General features: G+C 39.3%; 1 protein-coding gene across 3 annotated transcripts in view; it reads left to right on the top strand.

The window, feature by feature from the left end:
• Positions 1-3,505: 3,505 nt before the first annotated feature.
• Tnpo (transportin 1) overlaps positions 3,506-23,502 on the top strand; it is a 97,129-nt gene continuing 77,132 nt past the window's right edge. For 2 of the 3 annotated variants that reach the window (XR_011394497.1, XM_070103880.1), the window contains exons 1-5: positions 3,506-3,774; positions 17,527-17,602; positions 18,026-18,120; positions 18,510-18,671; positions 22,853-22,983. Coding sequence is in view for 2 of the 3 variants with exons in the window: in XM_070103880.1 (XP_069959981.1) it covers positions 3,616-3,774; positions 17,527-17,602; positions 18,026-18,120; positions 18,510-18,671; positions 22,853-22,983 (623 nt within the window). In the remaining variant the exon portion in view is untranslated. The remainder of the gene's footprint in view (positions 3,775-17,526; positions 17,603-18,025; positions 18,121-18,509; positions 18,672-22,852; positions 22,984-23,502) is intronic. The other variant, XM_070103881.1, reaches the window with a different exon arrangement.

The raw sequence follows: 23,502 nt of genomic DNA, 5'->3' as shown, positions 1-23,502 counted from the left end.
CCTCCACTGCCTCCATGAGGCTTCAGATGACAATCCCCTCAAGGAAAATTCCTTGATGTTGGTGAGGGGCTCTTGATTTAGGGAATTGGATCTGTGCTCCAGTTCCCCGAATTAGGCCTGAATGCCTTCCACATCCCCCCCCAGGCGCTGTATAATCCTTCGGGTTTAGCGCTTCCCCCTTGATTATAATAAGAATTCAGATGACAATTCCCAGGTGATATAAAACCTCTAAGCTTCCGTAGGTGTTGAACCGTTGATGGAATGTTTGACAATATCATCGTTGTCCTCCTGAAGTCTCCCACTTCAGGCTGACACATTTCAACACATTATAAGAGAGAAAAAAGAAAATCGCGGAACGGGTGAGGTTTGAACGACTCATATTCCTCCATCTCAGATTTATAGATCCTTCTAGTTATCCTATTTTCCTTCGTCTTCTTTAAATGTCCAAACCATCTTAACAATCCCTCCTCAGTCCCCTGGATAATATGCTTGGTACCTCCACAACTACTCCTAGGCTGAGGGACTGATTACCTCAAACTCCTTCTGATTTTCATCATTCTTTTTTGTAGAGGACTGATGAAGTCACTGTGTGGCGAAACGTTTCCTCAATAAAGATACCCAAGTGTTGCACATGTATCTAATTGATTAGCTTATCGGTTCTCTGAACCATTCATCTACATACTTCATCTTGCGTATATAGTTGTACAATCTTTACATCATGTCTTTATATTGATAAATCTACTGGATGACAAAATATCTACGAAATAAAGACAACCAGATGTGGCACATGTGTCTAATTCTTCATCTTTAATTTAGAAGTGGAACCAAGATTGAGAAGTATGGAAGTTATTTCCCTGGTTGCCACTTGTCCTGCTCAACAGGATATGGAAAGCATCCACTTGTATACCACTTTACAAACGTAAACAACCAACCCTCAATTATATAAACATGGCTGCAGGACTGAGATGCTGGATTTGGGTGACCCAAGTTTAGATTTAGAGAGGATATGGGAAAGTATTGATTTGGAAATAGAGTAGATAATGAGTGGAACAGTCTGCCTAGTAGGCTCAGGAAGTTTATTCATGTGGTATACATAAATACAATTATACAGATTATCATACATAGCAGACAGTGTGACTTATTTCCACTGGGGTCAGTGGAAATAAGTCACTTGCACACTAGTTAATAGAGTTTTCAAAGCTTATTCTTTGGGTACCATTGAAAATGGGTTGGGCAAATATTTTTGTTAGTGGGTTTGGGTTTGAGAAGAACCTACGAAAGCAAAAGACTTGGCAGACGATGCACCATCCCCCCAATGAAAAGCAGGGGTGTCACTAGCACGTTAAGAGACCATACAATAAGTGTCAGGGGCCCGAGACTGTTCAACTGCCTCCCAGCACACATAAGGGGGATTACCAACAGACCCCTGGCAGTCTTCAAGCTGGCACTGGACAAGCACCTAAAGTCAGTTCCGGATCAGCCGGGCTGTGGCTCGTATGTTGGTTTGCGTGCAGCCAGCAGCAACAGCCTGGTTGATCAGGCTCTGATCCACCAGGAGGCCTGGTCTCAGACCGGGCCGCGGGGGCGTTGACCCCCGGAACTCTCTCCAGGTAAACTCCAGGTAAACCTGCCTACTATGGGCCAGTTGGCCTGCATCAGTGATCCTCCTTTCTTATGTTTAAAGTTACATTGTTGTATATGCAAAACGTTTTATTATGGGCTAGGCTTTTAAATAAGCTGAGGTAAGATAACAAACAGCTCTTAGCCTGTAAAACTGATTTGTGTAAAAAAAATGAGAAACATTGCAATAGGCCTAAATGAGAAACATTGCAGTAGACCTACAAGCATTTTGCATATATTCTTCTGTTCTAACTCGTACAGCAATTTTATCTTGGGAAGTAACATGGGACGGAGGAGAATGGTGGTAGTTGTGGTGGTAGTAATAGTGGTAGCTGTATTAATTATGGTGGTGGTAGTCGAATTGATGGTGGTTATAGTGGTAGTGGTGGTGGCTGTAGTAGTGGTGGCAGTTGTAGTGGTGATGGTTGTAGTGGTGGTTGTAGCGGTGGTGGTAGTTGTAGTGGTTATTGTAGTGGGACTGGTAGAGATAATGTGAAGGTGTTGATAATAGTAGTAGTAGTGACAATAACAGTGGTAGTGGTGGTTATTATAATGGGACTGGTGGAGGTATTGTGAGGGGTGTTGATGATGGTAATAGTGGTGACAATAATAGTGGTAGTGGTGACAATAATAGTGGTAGTGGTGACAATAATAGTGGTAGTGGTGACAATAGTAGTGGTAGTGGTGACAATAATAGTGGTAGTGGTGACAATAATAGTGGTAGTGGTGACAATAATAGTGGTAGTGGTGACAATAATAGTGGTAGTGGTGACAATAATAGTGGTAGTGGCGACAATAATAGTGGTAGTGGTGACAATAGTAGTGGTAGTGGTGACAATAATAGTGGTAGTGGTGACAATAATAGTGGTAGTGGTGACAATAATAGTGGTAGTGGTGACAATAATAGTGGTAGTGGTGACAATAATAGTGGTAGTGGCGACAATAATAGTGGTAGTGGTGACAATAATAGTGGTAGTGGTGACAATAATAGTGGTAGTGGTGACAATAATAGTGGTAGTGGTGACAATAGTAGTGGTAGTGGTGACAATAATAGTGGTAGTGGTGACAATAATAGTGGTAGTGGTGACAATAGTAGTGGTAGTGGTGACAATAATAGTGGTAGTGGTGACAATAATAGTGGTAGTGGTGACAATAATAGTGGTAGTGGTGACAATAATAGTGGTAGTGGTGACAATAATAGTGGTAGTGGTGACAATAATAGTGGTAGTGGCGACAATAATAGTGGTAGTGGCGACAATAATAGTGGTAGTGGTGACAATAATAGTGGTAGTGGTGACAATAATAGTGGTAGTGGCGACAATAATAGTGGTAGTGCTGGTAGATATACAGCACAATATGACATATCTAATATCATACTTGCACTGATTATATCCACAATATATAGGTTAATTTTGATGTTATTATTTTTTAAAGAGGTAATTTATATTAGCGTGCCTTTTATTAGTTTATATAAAATAAGACAGGCTTAAATAACGGCCCCGGGGTACAGCACGTGGACTGTGTCATGACTAACTCTTCACAGCTGCTGTTTTTTCCTCGTCTTTCTTCCCGTTATCTGATTTTTTAGTATTTATCTTAGTAGTCCTGTTAATTATCGTGTAAATTCTTTTTTAAAATACTGGAATTGTGAATATGTTGTTGGTTTTGTTAATATTTCAATGTTAAACAAAGTACACCTGTTTGTTTATGAGGCTGCAATACCAGCTTAGTAGGAATTTTGTGACTGGTGGAGAGCAGAATGTGCGCGTTCGAAGCAGCCAATGGTGAAGTCAGACACAAATCCCTTCTAAAAATCAAGCGAATATCTGAGAAAGACCGAGCTCTTCCGTATTTAACCCATTACAACACCCAAACCACTCCAAAAAACAACCCAGCTAACAAAACCCCGAGAAATCCGAGAGAAAACCCACAAGAAATAGTGGAAAGAGGTAGAAATCTGGGTTATGATTTAAGAGGGCGTTGTTCCACTTGAGGATGATGGAAGCTGGCTTGGCGTCTAACATAAGAGGATATACTCCCTCACCGGCGCAAAACATGGGGTGGAATCCAGATGCTGACGCTTTAGCACAGATTTTAGGCTTACTTCGCGAATCACAATCCCCGGACACTGTAGTGCAACAATCAGTGCAACAGGTAGAATATATTTGGTTGCAAGTGAATGTGATATAAGGGCGAGAAGTAGGTGAAAGTTGGAAGGTAAAGTGCACGACTCTGGAGTAACGGGATGATCGTCTCATGGTGAAGTGTTAACTATTGATTTTTCTTTTTGGGGTTGGGGCGTGGGCGTGCAGGGCGCGGGTGTGGGCGCGGGTGTGGGCGGGGGTGAAATGGGGAGGTATGGGGGTGATGTGTGGGGTAATAAGGGATGTTTACATGGTAATGGTTGAGGGGCATCAGGATGACCCTATGATGACTGCCACATTTGATTATTTACACCCACATATTCACCCATTTGTTGCCATCCATCTGCCCACATATTTGTTGCCACCTACCCATCTACATGCCATCCATTTGTTGCCACCCAACAATACATCCATTTGTTGCCATCAGCTTACTCATTTGTTGCCATCAGCTCACTCATTTGTTGCCATCAGCTCACTCATTTGTTGCCATCAGCTCATTTGTTGCCATCAACCCACTCATTTGTTGCCAATCAACTCATTTGTTGCCAATCAACTCATTTGTTGCCAATCAACTCATTTGTTGCCATCAACTCACTCATTTGTTGCCATCAGCTTACTCATTTGTTGCCATCAACCCACTCATTTGTTGCCATCAGCCCACTCATTTGTTGCCATCAACTCATTTGTTGCCATCAACTCATTTGTTGCCATCAGCCCACTCATTTGTTGCCATCAACCCACTCATTTGTTGCCATCAACTCATTTGTTGCCATCAACTCATTTGTTGCCATCAGCCCACTCATTTGTTGCCATCAACCCACTCATTTGTTGCCATCAACCCACTCATTTGTTGCCATCAACCCACTCATTTGTTGCCATCAACCCACTCATTTGTTGCCATCAACTCACTCATTTGTTGCCATCAACCCACTCATTTGTTGCCATCAGCCCACTCATTTGTTGCCATCAGCCCACTCATTTGTTGCCATCAACTCATTTGTTGCCATCAACCCACTCATTTGTTGCCATCAACCCACTCATTTGTTGCCATCAACTCACTCATTTGTTGCCATCAGCCCACTCATTTGTTGCCATCAGCCCACTCATTTGTTGCCATCAGCTCACTCATTTGTTGCCATCAGCTCACTCATTTGTTGCCATCAGCTCACTCATTTGTTGCCATCAGCCCACTCATTTGCCATCAATCCACTCATTTGTTGCCATCAACCCACTCATTTGTTGCCATCAGCTCATTTGTTGCCATCAGCCCACTCATTTGTTGCCATCAACCCACTCATTTGTTGCCATCAGCCCACTCATTTGTTGCCATCAGCTCTCTCATTTGTCATTAGCTTACTCATTTGTTGCCATCAACCCACTCATTTGTTGCCATCAACACACCCATTTGTTGCCACCCACCAGCTCATCCATTTGTTGCCACCCACCAGTTAGTTGACCCCCACCTATCCATTTCCACTTCATCCACCCACCCATTTACTGCCACTCATCCACCACATTATTCATTTCTACACACAAAACTTGCATCTGCTGTCCAGATGTGTGCTTCAGGTGGTGGCATCCTGGCAACAAAGTGGAAGATGATTGTAATAATTTTAGAATTGTCATTAAAGGAATCGTGAAAATGTTGAGTTTTGTCCTTTTTGCACTAAAGGAGGGAAAATTTTGTCAGGAATTTTAGTACTTAAGAGCATAAGAATGAAAGATGTGATGTAAATGATTTAAAAAAACTCATAAGTTGAAGAATGAGATGCTTGTGCAATGTTTGGGAATCTTTACTGAGGAAACATTTTGCCAGCCAGTGTCTTCAGTCCAGTACAGAGAAGAACAATGGCAGATGATTAGACCTTCAGGTAATTAGTCCCTCAGTCTGGAGTCTATGGACTGAACACTCAAGACTCCAGGCTGAGGGACTGATTACTTTAAACTCCTCATCTTTGACCATTCTTTAGGGTATTGAACTGAAGAAGCTGCTGACTGGTGAAATGTTTCCTCAGAGATTCCCAAATGTTGCACAAGCGTCTCATTCTTCAAGAATGAAATAATTCTGCTGTAGGCCTATTGGACCATGGTAGGCAAGCCCAACTAACATCTACTCACACCCACTCGTTTAACCATCCAGTCTGTATTTTATGCTACTAAGTTCTCATCTCACTGATTCTACTTGGAAGTTTGTTCCACTCATTAGTAACTCAGGGTAACCAAGTATAGTCACTGCTATTTGACTGGCTTATTTTCACTGGGATTCTTTAATTTTCTTCTCTAGGATATGACTCACAACAGTTGGTTAACACCCAGGTACCTACTTACTGCTAGGTGAACAGGCAGTAGGTGTTTATCTGGAGTTTATCTGGAGAGAGTTCCGGGGGTCAACGCCCCCGCGGCCCGGTCTGTGACCAGGCCTCCTTAGGTCAGTGTCCCAGGATGCGACCCACACCAGTCGACTAACACCCAGGTACCCATTTTACTGATGGGGAACATAGACAACAGGTGGAAAGAAACACGTCCAATGTTTCTACTCTGGCTGGGAATCGAACCCAGGCCCTCACCGTGTGAAGCGAGAGCGTTAACCACCAGGCCACCAGAGCCCCTATGGAAATATGCTTAACGTTTATGCTCGTCTGAGGACCAACCCGTCCCCCCCCCCCCCCCCGTCCCTAACTGAGCTGAGGCTATTGCCAATTGAGCTACAATCACTTGATGTTTTGTGTGCTTTATTAAACCAGTTGCTCATCTGTAGTAAGTGGGTACCAGGGTGTTGCAGTAGTGGGTTGCATCCTAGGAAAGATGATCAAAGAGCACCAATGCTACCAAGATGAAGTTTTCTTGGGTTATCCTGCTAATCCTCTGGGTTAATCTAAAAATCCACCTGTACCAGCCAATTGCCACCTCCCCCTCACTCCATCATTAATTAATCACCCCATCCTGTCGCCAACTTGTCCATTCCACTTATCCTTGCTCTCCCCCATCTCTGCCTGTCACCACTCCTGTCTGAGACATAAATTTGTCTTGTTATTCCCAGCCTGGTGAAATGAGTGGTCAGGCAGTCACCAGCAGAGTTATAAGATTTTCTTTGGATTTTTAACCCTTAGGGTTAGCCACTCAGGATAACCCAAGAAAGTCAGTGTGCCATTGAAGACTCTTATTTCCATTGTAGTCCTTAAATCTTGTCCCCCAGGATGCCACCCATACCAGTCGACTAACACCCAGGTACCTACTTGCTTGCTAGGTGAATGGGACAGCAGGTGTAAGGAAACATGTCCAATGTTTCCACTCTTGCCAGTGATCGAACCATGGACACTCGGTGTGTAAGGCGAGTGTGTTGCCTACCAGGCCACAGGACATCAGGTGGTAGGTCTGATAACTTTAGATTATCTTAGGTTATTGCTTGCCAATAGTTTCACAATAGAGTTTTTCAGCAGTAGGAAAATAGATATGTCAGATCTAGCATTGACTTGGGAATGTCGTCATGATTACTTACATTCAAATGGGCAGTGAGCTGTTGCTAATTTTTCTCATTCTTGGAAACTCAATCACTGCTGTAGGCTTACTGGCCCATACTGTGTAGATTGAACCCTTCAAGGGTAGTACCTTGGTGAGAAGCTCTTGATCCATGGAACAGGATTTCTCCCATTCCTTAATTGAACCGGATTGCCTTCCATTCCCAAAGGCACTACATAACCCCTATGGGTTTAGTGCTTCTCCCTGATTAAAGTAAATAGGTTTAAGATTTTTGTTACTAGTTTTTTAACACAGAGTAATCCAAGAAAGTAGAGTGATGTGGCTTATTTCTACCGCTTTCCTTTCAGTTCACCCTTAGTACCATCTGTGATCAAGAAAAGCTGACATTCACCCAGGTACCACCTCTTTGAATGCCAGTGAACTTGGCAATATTACCAAGTCACCTGTCAAGAGAGGGCCCTTCTGTTTTCCCATGCATAAATTTAATAAAATTGTTAGGCAAAGTCATTGCCTTTTCATACTGCCAACATAAGAGTTATCAAGGCAGCAGGTTCAGTGACTTGTTAAATACAACCAAATACGTATAACCAAGTCTAAAAATGCTAATTCTGCTATATGGGTTTCCATGTAATGATTGCTGGCATTTAGAGTAAGCACCCAAGTCTCAAGCTTCTTAGATAGTATGTACAAGTCCGCCATCACAAATCTGGCATCATTGGGACCTGTAGTGTGCTGGATTATTGAGTTTGCCGAATTACTGAGTGGTTAGGTTAGAGTACACTTAAGTTAACCAACTTGACATTCACAATACAGTTCATTGAACATTGGCAAAAATCGAACATTTGCGCTACTTTGAGCTCAATTTCACGATACTTTTTGTTGTGAACCCAATCAAAATCGTATCTATTTCTATAATATAACTTCCATTCTATCAAATGAGATAAAAAAATGAGTACAACCATAAACATACGAAAATATACCGCTAAGGGGTGGCTAATGGCTGAGAAGGAAACTGTTATTTATCGTCCAATTTCTTTCATTTTTGGTGTACTTTAAGAAGCATCTTTCCATCATACATTGCCCAAGTTTTAGTAAGGTAGCCCAACAAACAACTGGGAAAAAAAACTATTTACCAAAAATCATGTATGGCAAGCCCAAGTCAGGTACTGGAAATAAGTCACTGCCAATGTCTGATTTTTTTTGGGTTATCCTAGGCTCTCTGCACATATGCTGCTGTGTGTGGTAATCTATTGAGAGAAAATAACTTTTTTGTTTGTTTATGGTGCATTACAAGTATGTATCACAGTTAGCCCTGTGCTATACTCCGTTTTCTCTAATATAAGCCCCCAAGACGGATAGGAGGATGGTACGTACTTGTATCCCATATCCTCTTCATACCTAAGCCGAACCGCTCGGTATTATGCCAAATATTATTCATTCTGGGGTATTTAATATGTTTTTATGTTATTCATAATGTTTGTCATATTAGATCAATTGTGATAGGCAAATAAGCTGTAGTGTTGATATTAGCGTAATAATAAAGCACATTCCCCTGCATCACGAGACTGAGCTCATGGCAACTGACAGTGGCTTCAAAGCCACCTTATCTTTTATGGACAATGTATTGTGTATGTGCTTTACACAATGAGAAGCATTTCTTTTATTTTCTGGAACTATGGCTAGTGCTAAAAGTGAGCAGGTTATAACAAATGGAGAAAAAGAAACTGGAATGACTTATGCAGCAAGTAGTGCCATCACAGTACCAGCAGGTTGGTGTGGTGACCCTGGAAATTTGAAATTATGCTATCCGAAATTAGTGCCGAATAACTGATGGAACCGGATGTCTGATTGCCGGGTTTGCGATGGCGGACCTGTACTACGCTTGACTTTCGTTAGTTGCTAAACCTGCAAGAGCTGCCTAGACATCTGTTTCTACACTAGGCCACATTTGGTACAGTGTAATTACTAAATCATAATTAGTGACCACTAGTCCACTACCCAGTCTTTGACAGAAATATCACTAATGCACATATAGAAACAAAGATAAAATTCAGACTTTATTAAGTATTACTATACAATATCATAACCGTTTTAAGATAAGATTTTGTTTGGATTTTTTTTTTTTTTTTTTTTTTTTTTTTAAACTCCAGAGGGTTAGCCACCCAGGATAACCCAAGAAAGTTAGTGCATCATCAAGGACTGCCTTATTTCCATTGTGGTCCTTAAATCTTGACCCTCAGGATGCGACCCACACCAGTCGATTAACACGCAGGTTACCTACCTACTTGCTAGGTGAACGGGACAGCAGGTGTAAGGAAACAGGTCCAGTGTTTCCACCCAGTCGGGGATCAAATCATGGACACAACGTGTGAAGTGGGCGTGTTGCCTACAAGACCATTGGACACCACTGCCAGTGGAAACTATGCATTACCCAACACATCAACTTAGATGTTAGTGGCACTGTCCACGAACAGGCTTCCCGGTGGATCAGGGCCTGATCGATGAGGCTGCTACTGCTGGCCACATGTAGTCCAATGTACAAACCACAGCCTGGCTGATTCAGCACTGACTTAGGTATCTGTCCAGCTCCCTCTTGAAGACAACCAGGGATCTAATGGTAATGCCCCTTATGGCTGGTGGGAGGCTGTTGAACAGTCTTGGACTGTGGACACGAATTGTGTTTTCACTGGGGGGTATGTTGCATTGTCTGCCAAGTCTTTTGCTTTTGTGGCAACATTTTACTTTCCAATAGTGAAAAGTTGCCAATTTAAAAACCTTCCCAAATAAGCACTAGGCATTCCAGCCACTAAAGTAGCCTTTCTTCTGTTCAATAGTTATGAATCCATCTTTGAATATTGAAACACTTATGCAACATTTGGGAATCTTTATTGAAGAAATGTTTTGCAACAATGGCTTTATCAGTCCAATACAAAGCAGAGAGGGGTAAGGAGAGTAGTAGTAGTTTGAGGTAATCAGTCCCTCAGCCTGGAATTGATGTGTTCAGTCCATCAATCTTGTAGAAAGTACAGCATATGGCTGGAGAAGTGGCTTATGTGCTGTAGTCAGGAGAGTGGAAGCAGGAGGAGGGAGAATCACAGTGGAACTATCTACTAGTGTAAGTAGATCTTCATCCAAAAGTTGGACAAGTATTGGAGAATTCCTTGCATCAAGATCCCATGATGTTTGCAGTGTCTGACAGATGTGATAAATGATTTAAAACCAACAAGTTGAATATTGAGACACTTGTGCAACATATGGGAATCTTATTGAAGAAACGTTCCAACACGCAGTGGCTTCATTAGTCCAGTGCAAAGCAGAAAGATGTAAGGAGAGGAGGAGTTTGAGGTACCGAGTCCCTCAGCCTGAAATTGGTGTATTCAGTCCATCCTCCTGCTTCGACTCAACCTGACTACAGTACAGCTTCTCCTCACTTAACGATGGAGTTCCGTTCCTGAGACCACGTTGAACGAATTCGTTGCTAAGTGAGGAGCATACTATAATGGCAGTGAGTTTGTCAACAATCATTTGATATTGTTTTAACCCTTTGAGGGTTTCGGCCGTACTAGTACGGCTTACGACCCAGGGTTTTTGACGTACTAGTACAGTGGACCCCCGGTTAACGATTTTAATCCGTGCAAGAGGGGTAATTGTTATGCGAAATAATCGTTATGTGAATGAATTTTCCCCATAAGAAATAATGGAAATAAAATTAATCCGTGCAAGACACCCAAAAGTATGAAAAAAAAAATTTTTTACCACATGAAATGTTAATTTTAATACACACAAACTGAAAAAGGCATGCACACTTACATGACACTTACTTTTATTGAAGATCTGGTGATGATTGATGGGATGGGAGGAGGGGAGAGCATTATCTTCTTACTGTTTAGAAGGGGAATCCCCTTCCATTAGGACTTGAGGTAGCAAGTCCTTTTCCGGGGTTACTTCCCTTCTTCTTTTAATGCCACTAGGACCAGCTTGAGAGTCACTGGACCTCTGTCGCACAACAAATCTGTCCATAGAGCTCTGTACCTCCCGTTCCTTTACGATTTGTCTAAAATGGGCCACAACATTGTCATTGAAATAGTCACCAGCACGGCTTGCAACAGCTGTGTCAGGGTGATTTTCATCCATAAAGGTTTGCAGTTCAACCCACTGTGCACACATTTCCTTAATCTTTGAAGTAGGCACAATGGATTCCACAACTGGCATAGGCTTCTCAGGGTTAGCCCCAAACCCTTCAAAATCTTTCTTAATTTCCATACTAATTCTCACCCTTTTTACCACAGGGTTGGCACTAGAAGCTTTCTTGGGGCCCATGGTCACTTATTTTCCAGAAACACCACCGAAAACACTGTAATAATACGAAATATTCCGAGTGTATGCTTGGATGTTAGCGCGGAGGCTGCCTGGTAAACAATGGCACGGGCGGCACATGTGAGGCTGGGTGAGGGCGCACATTGGACGCGTCTCGGACGAAAATCGGTGAGCGGGTTTTTAATCGGTATGCGCGGCAAAAATTTTGCGATTAAAGTAAGCGGTATGCGAAATAATCGCTATGTGATGCCATCGTTATGCGGGGGTCCACTGTACGCCTAAATTCTAGCGCCCTCAAATCTAATGGGAGAAAGCTGGTAGGCCTACATATGAAAGAATGGGTCTATGTGGTCAGTGTGCGCAGTATAAAAAAAATCCTGCAGCACACAGTGCATAATGAGAAAAAAAACTGACCGTTTTTTTTTTTTTGGAATAAAACAGCGACTTTGCACTGTATTTTCGCATGGTATTTATTGTTGTATTATCGTTTTCTTGGTCTCATTTTATAGAATGGAAGACATACTACAGAAATAGAGATGATTTTGACTGGTTTTACAATGAAAAGTACCTTGAAATTGAGCTCAAAGTAGCAGAAATGTTGGATTTTTACCAAAGTTCAAAAGTAAACAAATCATGCTATGTGTCCAATACACGTCAACTGGTGAGTCTAATATTCTTTCGCAAGTGCGTCAATATTATTTATACCATTTTTTACACTAATGCAGTAGTCTGCATAACAGTAAATCTTCTATTTTTTATGAGAATAAAAATTCAAAGTGGAAAGCAAAAGAATGCAAGAGGGGCCTTGAGACGTGACTAATGAACAGAGGAAATGTCATTTTAGTGCCAGGAATGTCTTTCTTGTTTATTCTGGACCCTATTCAGAAATTGGCATCTTTCGAAATTTGTGTGGAATTGGCAAAATTGCTAAATTCTGACCACTGTACTGGATAGTTGAAACTGATAAATGGGTGATTTCTTGTACTCATTCAATAGAAAAAATGGAGTTCTAGCGAAATATCCATGTTTTTTGTTGACTAGTACAGTGGAATTGGCCGAAAATGGGGGCTCAAAGTGGGCAAAATAGCCGATGCGTAAACATCGCCGAGACCGCTAATTTTGCAAGAGCATAATTCCGTAAGTTTTCCATCAAATTTCAAACTTTTGGTGTCATTATGATCGGGATCGGGAAAAGATTCTCTTATCTTTTCATAAGAGAATTTTTTTTTTTTTTAAACATGGCCGACCCTGAGAACAAGTCTCGGAGAGGGCCTGTCGACCCTCAAAGGGTTAATGTCACCTTTGCACCATTTATAACATTTCTGGTATATTTTTAAATGTTTATACAGTAGTGAACTGTAGTATATTGAAATAAACAGAATAGAGATCAGCTCTGATATACATTATTTAGGTATAACTACTGGTCAGAGCCCATCGTGAGTCTGATGCATTGGTAAATGAGTACGTCGCTAAGTGAGGAGAGGCTGTATATAAGTCACTTCTAAGGCCCTATGCTGTACTTTCTACAAGATTGATGGACTGAACACAGATTCCAGGCTGAGGGACTGATTGCCTCAGGCTGCTGCTGCTGCTCCTCCTCACACTTTTCTGCTTTGTATTGGACTGATGAAGCCAGTGTGGTGAAACGTTTCTCAATAAAGATTCCTACATGTTGCGTAAGTGTCTCAATTTTCAAAGATGGATTCATGACTTGAACAGAAGAGAGGCTACTTCAGTGGCTGGAATGCCTAGTGCTTCGCTGACCACGAGCTTAATTTTAAGGGTTACTGAGAACTGGAATGGCTTATAAATAGGACTTAAAGTGGGCGAAATTGCCAAGGGGTAAATTGCACCAAGACTGCTAACTGTGCATCTGCGTAATTCTGTAAGTTTTCCATCAAATTTCGTACTTTTGGTGTCATTAACTTCAGAAAAAGATTCTCTGCTATTTCAGACTTTTAAAGTGAACACTGAGAGCAGGATTAATTTTTGGGGCCTGGACAATAAAAGGGTTAAAAATGCCTGGGGCAAGAAATGCTGGAAAACAGCATTTCTTGTATTACCATTTTTTTATTTTTTATTATTTTGCAACATGCTGACTAAGCCTTTAAAGGCAACCATCCTGGATGATACTGCTATTCTGCTATATAAGTGAAACAGAAGTATGTTTTATTTTTCCATCCTAGTAGTATGCCTAGGCTTATCTTTGTTTCATATACAGTACTTGTAAGATGGTAAGTATAATCTATAGTTTCCTGTTTTTCTGAACAGTTTTTACTCATATAATAGAGTATTTCTTTTAAAATTTAGTATGGTCAGATTTCAGTCTGCAGGGCAATGAACCCTTAGCCCCTGAACTGTGGGATACGTGGAAAATAAAAATTCCTGTGTATACGAAGATTTTGAAAAAAACTTACTATGAAAGGATACATTTTTATGAACTGAATAAGACTAAAATGAGTGGAATTTGATACAAACTTATTGTTTTATGGCATGTTGAAGTTTGGTCAAAACTGATGTGCTGTTGGCAACATTAGCACTAAAGTGCCAATTGGTTCTTTGTTTTTTCTAAGCCAAATAAAGTGCACTTTTCATTTTTTGTTGTATTCACTAGTTAACACTAATTACCACATTTTGCAATGAAAATATCCTGATTTCAAGCAAAAATAATATTTTAAATAGTGTGGGAAATGCACTGTACCATAAAAATATCAACATTCACTATAGAGCTGTACAAACATGGTTTACCTTATGTTTGATTTTCTGCCATGCAACACCATTTGCTGTGCATGTTTGTCATGCAACACGATATACTGTAAGTTTGTATTGCCATATTAGCACTGTTTAAAGGTATATTCCTTAAAACACAGTTTAAGGCACAATGGCACACCCCAAAACTTGCCAATATTTTGAGTATCTGTTCACTTGCTTGGCTTTCTGGTTTTGCTGACATACATAACATCATTTCCAGTGTTCCTTTCAAAGAGAACATTGCTCCAATGTCACATGAATCATCACACTTCTCCTCGTACATATATTCTTCTCCACTGTCATCGTCCAAATCACTCTAGTTGCTACCCTCTTCAGAGGTGGAGGAGACTGCTATATCTTGGGTTGAAGAGGCACTTCTTTCATTCCTGGTTGTACCACCATTGCTGCTCCCTTCAAAACTGAAAAAAAAAGAAAAAAAAAATTAAAATGCTTCATCCTCCTCCTTAGGATTGAACAGAATTTCCCAGATTTCGCTGTGAGAAAGGTTGGAGTGTTGGCCAGCCATGGTGAGTCTGTTTAGTGGATGATATTACCCAGGATGGCAATACATCTAGAAAATATAGAGAAGGCTAATATACTGCCATTGACTTGTAAATTTAATGCACATTCTTGTCAGTATAAAATGTGCAAAAAGAAGTAGCAAAGAATTTTACCCTTGGTAAAAGAATGCCACTACAATATATATTGAGCTACTCAGCAACATGCTTTCCCCAGGCCATATGAATCTCTGAATAGAAAGTTATACCTGTCTGAATCATCACTGTTAAACAGACTTGCAGGACATGTCCTGTATCAAGTGTTCCTTGAGCTGCCTCATCCCATGACTGTAACATGATAAAGGTCCCCCTACACCCCCTGGTGTGCTTATGGGTTTTCAGTAAGTCTCATTCAATCATTGGAATGCAGTAAACCATGACTGATCATTCCTGGTTATATTTTGTGTGTGACTAGTTAATGGTCCAAGTTGGACTAGAATGTTACAAATTTATCTCCTAAGTGTGGATTATTTGTGTATCACTCGTCTTCTATATGCTGGAGCTTCCTGAGGTACAGTGTGAGTGGGAAAATGAGCCAAAATAAGTATTAACCCTTTCAGGGTCCGTCCCGTAGATCTACGGCTTTACGTTCAGGGTCCAAACCGTAGATCTACGTCATGAGCTCAGCTCACTCTGATAAACTGTGAGTGGTAAATTTGGGCCTAGATATGAGAGAATACATCTATGTGGTATGTGTGCACCACATAAAACAAATCCTGCAGCACACTGTGTATAATGAGAGAAAAAAAGCCGAGACCGTGATTTTAGATTAAAACAGTGACTTTGCAGCGTTTTTTCGTATGTTTTTTTTATAGTTGTATTTGTGATTTCTTGGTCTCATTTGATAGAATGGAAGACATATTACAGAAATAGAGATAATTTTGATTGGTTTTAGCACTGGAAATGGCTTGAAACTGAGCTCAAAGTGGCGGAAATGTTAAATTTTTGCCGATGTTCAGGAGTAAACAAACGACCTCACGTCTAATACACGCCAGCTGGTGGGTCTAATATGCATTCACAAATGTGGTGATGATATTTATACAATTATTACAATATTGCATAACAGTAAATCTTCTATTTTTTTGTGTGAATAAAAATTCATTATGTGAATAAAAAATCAAAATGGAATTTATTTGTAAAGCCTCAAAACATAATTAATGAACAGAGGAAATGTTAGTTTAGTGCCAGGAATGCCTACATTGTTTATTCTGGACCCCATTTTGAAATTGGAATATTTTGAACTTTTTAAATTGGCCAAATTACCAATTTCCGGTCACTTTATTTTGTAGTTGAAACAGTTGACTTGGCGATTTCTTGTGCTCAATCGATAGAATAGAAGTAATGCTAGTGAAATAGCTAAGAATTTGGTCGACTGGAACAATGTAATTGGCGTAAAATGGGAGTCAAAGTCGGCAAAATCGCCGATTCGTAAATATCGCTGACACATCAAAATTCACGAGAGCATAATTTCGTCAATTTTCCATCAAATTTCATACTTTTTGTTTTATTACATTCACAAAAAGATTCTCTACCATTTCATAAGAAAAAATAATTTTTTTTTTTTTTTAAATTCTTGGACACTGGGGCACCACTTCAGATTTTGGCCTTGGACCCTGAAAGGGTTAATCGTGTTGCGAATCATGTGGCAGATTTGACAGTGTAGCATTCAGATGATGCATCAGTGTGGCAATTTTATAATCTTGTCAACACCATGTACTGTACGTATTTAAAAAAAAATAATTTGAAACAATTCAAGATACAAGGGAATGAGGGCATTTTTTGCTTTTATGTACTATATGTCTCAAGATTGTTAGAACTTGGTGGTGGAGGTATGTAGGCATGATACACATGATGGTGGTGGGACTCTTGGTGGTTGAGATTTTAGTAATGCAGAACAAGTAGTGCTTATTAGTTTAGATAAAGTATTGCATCTATTACTTGTGTATTGTATTCCTATTGTCTCGATAGTGTAAATACTGTATTTGTTAACTTAGACGAGGTAAATTATGGCAGAACATGACCTTGGTAGAAATAGTGCAAAATGTTGATGGAACTGTGCTTACAGTGGAGATAGAAATTTTGTAAAGATTATTTAAGTAGCCAGTATTGTGCGTAGTAGTGAAGATAGCTTTAGTAGTTTGAATCAAGCTTTTCATTTTGCACATGATCACATTTTATAAATTTGCTTGCATCCCACAACAGTTGTACGGGGAATGGGTATGTGGATACTTTGTTTGATCGCCATTATGATCGACCAGTAACTGTAGCTGCCGAACAACTCGTTTAGATAATTTGAATATGTGGTTCCCCATGGTTAGCTTTACTAGTTTTTAAGTTTTGTATGGTGTTTTAATATTTTTGTAGTGCCATATACATTTTCTAATGAAATTTTTTATTCACTTAATTCCTATAGTATTTTGCAATTTCGTCTGCTGTTGGGTTTTCATAATCGTTTAAAATGTATGTTATTTTGATGACAACCTTATTTTCAAGAAAGTTTGTGCTTCTAGACGATAGATTATCCAGGATAGTCTGTTCAGTCAGAAATTATATTTTTCAGTAGGAATAAGTTACATGTAGGTATGGGATTGAATAGCACAATGCAGGTTTTATAGTTGAGCGAAGTACTATGCATCCTTTTTTTTCTTTTTTTTCAGAAACTAGAAGAACTCAACAAATTCACAGACTTCAACAAATATCTTATATTTGTCCTCACAAAACTAACTTCAGAAGGTAAATATAGGCAGTTAAGTTGCGTCAGCAGGTAACTATATAGGCTGTTAAGTATCCATTCATACCGTTAAACTTAAAGGGTTTACTTAGCTGTTTGGCTTATTTATTTATTTTTCTGTTTATTGTGATATGCATAATTTCATAGTCCTGTTGGGTAAGAAGGTGTAGGGTAGGCCATTTTATAGGTCCGTAGTATGCAATGTAATTTATTTTTTACTTAATAAATTTGCACAAATTTTAGATCTTGTGATAATGCATTTGGTTATATTGTACTGCTTAATTGATTCTTAGCAAACCTCACCACCATCAGACACTATTGAAGGATTTCTATTATGCACTTCTTATTTTGTTTCTTTTTCCTACTGTTATGTTGAGTTTTTGTCTTCGTTTTTCTTACTATAGTTCCCCCTTTGTTTTTGCCAGATGAACCTACAAGATCCCTAAGTGGGCTAATTTTGAAGAATAATGTCAAGGCACACTTTCATCAGTTTCCCCCTGATGTGGCACACTTTATTAAGGTTAGTATTACATTTTGTTTACAGACATTTTGTTTCAAAATTTTAATTTTTTTTTCTGTATGCATTTTGAATATTTAAGATTATTTTGAGTCCAAAATATAGAATGCTTTTTATTATAATTATTTTTTAAGGTATATTAAAATAATATATCTAATCTGAGTACTGTATTGTGCAACTGGCTTGAAAAATTAGTGCTATCAGAAAATGTTTATAAAACCTTGGGTTTCAGAAATTTCATTATGGGCTTTCCCTGTGGAATTTTCCATAATTGAATATTCATATAAAATTATAATCACAATAGAAAACAGCATTACAGTGTGTTCAATACTGTATTAGATAAGTACTTTGACTACATTATTTTTTGAGTATTTCTCTATCTTGTACCTCAGGCAGAATGTCTGTCAGCCGTGGGGGACCCGTCGCCGCTCATCCGTGCGACGGTTGGTATCCTTATTACAACTACAGCATCAAAAGGCGAACTTTCGACTTGGCCAGAACTTCTGCCCAGGCTGTGTGAAATGTTAGACTCAGCAGACTATAATGTTTGTGAGGTAAATAATTACAGCTTAATTTCTCCTCTGCAGCAAACACTGCCTTGGTCTTCTCTACCAGGGTGTTTAGTATTTATATATATAGTATTTTGAGAGCAGTAGTAGTGGTCTTGGGTATTATCCTTTAGGAATTACCATGTGTTACCCCCTTTTTTCATCCTGAGATTCTTTCCACCGTCCTCTTCTCTCAACCCAAAGAAGTCTGTTCCTGTTCACTATCTAGTCAGCATTTTTGTACGTCATAATGTTGCACCTAACCCTCTTGTAATGTTTGTTGGGTTCTTTCAGTCTCTTTAGTTTTGGCACCAGTTTTGTTATTTGCAAACCTTGAAGTTTTTGTTATATTCTTTGTGATTGATCAAGTGCATGCTGGCTTCATTTATTCAAGATGGGTCTGGCATATCCTGGTGTATATTGTCTTGAAGCAATCTTTGTTAGTGTTTCTGACAGCAATTATTACATTAGCTGAATGACCCATAAGAGTTTAGCAATTGTTCATAGCCATGAGGTCTACATTACTTAGTTTATGCATGACACTGAGGTTTATTGGATTAATATGTGCTTCAAGTGATATGCTAGATGTAGTGCTTAACTCCATGATATCTTTCAAATTTACTAAGTATTTGGCCTTCTCTCTCACTTTCCTATAATCATTGCATGCACTTACCAGCATTGAATTCTAGTACTCCCTGTCTTCTCCATTTTTTTTTTATAATCTTCCCTCTTAATCTTGCATCATCTAGTGATACACAGCTTCAGTATCCTTGGGGTAACTAGTTTATGTATAACAATAGCAGGAACCTCTGGCATTGATCCTTGAAGGACTTCTTTACCCTTGCACATTGTGTTTACAGGTGTTAAGTCTAGGCTTCTGCTTTACTAGTTTCTGACTACTTGGGCTGTATCCTACTATGGAAAATTTGTATGGAATTTACCTTCACCACTTTTTCATCCACCTCATCTATTTTACTGTTACCCTTAGAATAATGTAGTGGAGGTACTTCTAGCATCCCTGGTTTAACTTTCTACCCATGTCCCCTTGTTCCTGCTGTTTGCTAATATATTGTATGATATACCATAATCATGTTCTGTAGTCCTCTCCTCTAGTGTGTCAGGACATCTGGATGAGTACAAATAAGAAGTGTGTCTCTTGCTCAGCAGACAGAGGATCAAACCTCCACCACATCTTGCATTGAACAACCCTTGGGTTCAGTGCTTAACATGAATTATTAGTGTTGTCAGGTTCAGTTCCCTCATATTTTTGCATATGCTTGTAAGGGGGTAGGGAACTCCTTGCATTCATTCAGTAATAAACGTAACAAATGAAGCATTAAGCAGAAGGAAAGAGTAAGCACCATTACCACCAAAATTTGGGTTAGTGAACGAATTGAATCCTTAAGGTTCTGTCTATTTGTGAGAATGTGTTGATATTGTCTTCTGCATCTGTAAGTTAGTCTCAGAGCCTCATAATGAAGCATGGTAAATTAAGCTTAATGGATCTTCTCTCTCTCCCACTGCATGTCTTGCCAGTGTTTGGATTTAGCTCTTATTCTTCTCTGCCTCATGTGCTGTGTTAAATCATGAAGGATTCTTCAAATTCCTGAATACTTTTGAAGCTTTCTTGCCTTGTATGCTGCTAAAAATTCAAAGTTATTGTGGATCTTTAGTGATGTTTGGAGTTATGGTAACTCCAGATATTTTATTCACTAATATTTAGTCTCTTACTTGTTAGATTGTGCTGTTGCTTTATTTCTTCTCGAGTTTCTCTCTAGCCTTACAGTTGTTCCAATTGAATGCCTGTAGCCACTTACATAATCATGTCTAGAGTCATATATCATTGATTTTGTTTCATTAGCAGTAACATAGTATTCAGTTCTTTCTTGTAGATTTTTTTACTTCTGATGTACCCTTTTAGAAATGGTAGAGGAGATATTTTGTTATCCTTGTCTGTTGATCACATATCTGGTGCTCATACTCTTTCACTTCTTGATCCACTGGAGCACTTTTTTTTCTTGCTTGATTTAGTTAATGTAGTTTACTTTGATTGGGTACCATGTTGGATACTTTCTTGCAGTCTGGGAAGATGCAAATTCACCTATCCTTTATCCTTGTCTTATTTTATCTCTATAAACTGCAGGTTTGTAAGATATGATTTCTTATTCCTAAATAAGATTTTTTTTTTCTTTTCCAAGGTGCCCCACTAAATATCTTCACAATCTTCTTCACAACTTGAGATACCAACAGGTTCAGTGTGCTGCTTTTCTTGGTACCCAAGAAAACATGTTACCTGATCCAGTTGCTTTATTATCAATTCTTTTAGTGTTTCAGCTCTTCATCCTTTGTTGTGTAAATGTTTTTCTAATTACTGTTGGTCTGTTCCAACTCCTTGAATTTTATGTGCACTGCCTTGCATATTTCTATCATCCTCTGAGTGCTCATCCATCTTTCTTCAGTCTTATCATTTGTTTATGGCATGTCATTGGCTGTGGAATTGGCTCAAACACTGATTTCACTAGGCATTCTAAAACTAGTGAAATATAATTGCTGATACCACATGGTTTTCTAGTCTTTTACTACATCAAATTTATTCAAAGGTGAAGACCCAGTAATTCCTTGCTGCCTTGTATTTGCATAATCATTTTTTCTATTACATATTACATGCTGATTTAAGTTTCATTCCTGCATCCAATTTTGCCCTCCTTGTTTCTGTTAATGTATTGGGGTTCCAGTATATTAACAGTGGTTGCCATCTACTGAAATCAGTAATTTGGCTTTACTTTCTTCACTGATAAAGGCTTTGCCCCTTCAAATTGTTGCTGTACTTGCCAAATGTGTGCAAGTTCCCTATATGAAGTTACTCTCCTCCTCTGTCTATAAATGCTCTTAAAATCTTCTGACTACCCCTCCCCAAATCTGTGAATGCCCTATTTTCTCAAATCATTCAAGTCCCTTTTCTGAAATCTGTGAATGCATACCCCCCTCCCAGTCAATTATCTGAGTGTCCTCCATTCAAACATCTGAATTCCCACTCAAATCTGTGAAAGCCCCCTTCCCCTTGCCCTCAGATATTTGAATGTCCTCCCTAAAAATCTGTAAGTGTGGTTGTGTGAATGCTACACACACCCAAAATAAGACTACATTTGTGAGGTTTTTAAAGGGGCAGAATCCATTTGCCAGGAGGCTGTGGAAAATCAATGAGGGTGACTGCACGTAGGTGCTCCTCTGCGTTGGAGGTGTGGGCGTGTTGATGTGTGCGTTTGCCTTGGGATACTTCCTGTATATTACTAGCCATAAGTAAACTTGTGCTTTAAAACCAAAAAGGGGATATACCTGGAGTATCCCTGGTGGGTGTTTTGGGGGTTAGTACCCCTAAGGCCTGGTCCATGATCAGGCCTCACAGTGGATCAGGGCCTGATCAATAAATGAGTACTTTCACCAAAATACTAAAATTTTTGCACGACTCCATGTATAAGGATTTTGGTATATTTTGTTGGTAGACCGTAACCACCCAGGGAGGTGCAATATCACCACTCGGTGGTAGGATTGCTGTCTTCTTGCTGCCTCATAAATTCAAGATAGCTGGTACATCTTGCTATTTCTACTTGCACTTCGGTCACATTGCACATACATGTATATGTATAAATACCTATCTGAGTTTTCTGTTTTCTTAATAGTTCTTGTTCTTATTTCTTTTCATCTTCATGGGGATATGGAAAAGAATCCTTCCTCTGTAAGCCATGTGTGTTGTAAAAGGCAAATAAAAAAAACTATTAAGTTGGGATGTAGTTCAGATGATCAGAAAGATGATTGGCATTGTTATGAATGAAGAATGTGCTAGCTCTAAGCAAAACAAAGCTGAAAGGGGTAGAGTTTCAGTAGGAAGAAATAAATGGGATTAGATCAGGTGTATCTTGAGAGAGTTAGAGCAAAGGAAGGAGCAGCAATGATGTTGAAGGATTGATTACGGCAAGAAGAGGGAATGTAGATGTATGAATTCAAGGATTATGTGGATTAAAAATAAGGGTTAGATGTGACCTTTACTACACATTACCCTCAGACACAAAATCTCATCTGCCTTCAGCTGCAACATTAAAAAGTGTTGGTAACACTATACTCTGGTACATTACACTATTTGTGTCTGTGAATAAGGTATTCTTACATATCTTGATTTTTCTCTTTAGGGAGCCTTCGGTGCACTGCAGAAAATATGTGAAGACAGTGCCGAGTTCTTAGAGAAGAGCCCCGACAGGCCTCTTGATACTTTAATTCCAAAGTTCCTTCAGTTCTTCAAACACTCCTCTTCTAAAATAAGGTAATTTATTTACTGTTTTTTGATAGTGTATAAGATTACATAGCAATTTGTAAAATAATAAATGGTGAATTTTTTAATTCTTTGTGCAATATATATGGAACATGAAAGTAAAAGACGGTAATTTTGATGAATTAATGTTAAAATTTTCATGTCTCGAAGCATCGGTACGTATCTATGTGTGCATTCCAGTTTGTTATACAAATATACATAAACGTTAGATTGCACACATTTTCTCTCCACCAAAAAAAGCTAGGGTTGCTAGTACTCCAGGAAGCAGAATTTCAGTACCCATGCATGTATAATTTTAAAAGAATCAGCAAGGAAAATCACAAATGTAGGACTAATGTTTATTACAATATACATGTATGGGTGAAAGAAAACGGTTGTTTTTTATTTTAGAACATCCCCACCGAGTTGCTGGTGACAGTCAGTTCTACTGAAAAGTATAAAATGTTTTTTGTTTAAATATTAGTTATGTTAACCAGTTAAGGCACCACCAATGAAGTATTGTACCAGTTT

This window comes from Cherax quadricarinatus, chromosome 88 (genome assembly GCF_038502225.1).
Source record: "Cherax quadricarinatus isolate ZL_2023a chromosome 88, ASM3850222v1, whole genome shotgun sequence".
NCBI classification, from domain to species: Eukaryota; Metazoa; Arthropoda; class Malacostraca; order Decapoda; family Parastacidae; genus Cherax; species Cherax quadricarinatus.
The sequence above is the reverse complement of the archived record's forward strand: the minus strand, read 5'-3'. Positions and strand labels throughout refer to the sequence as shown.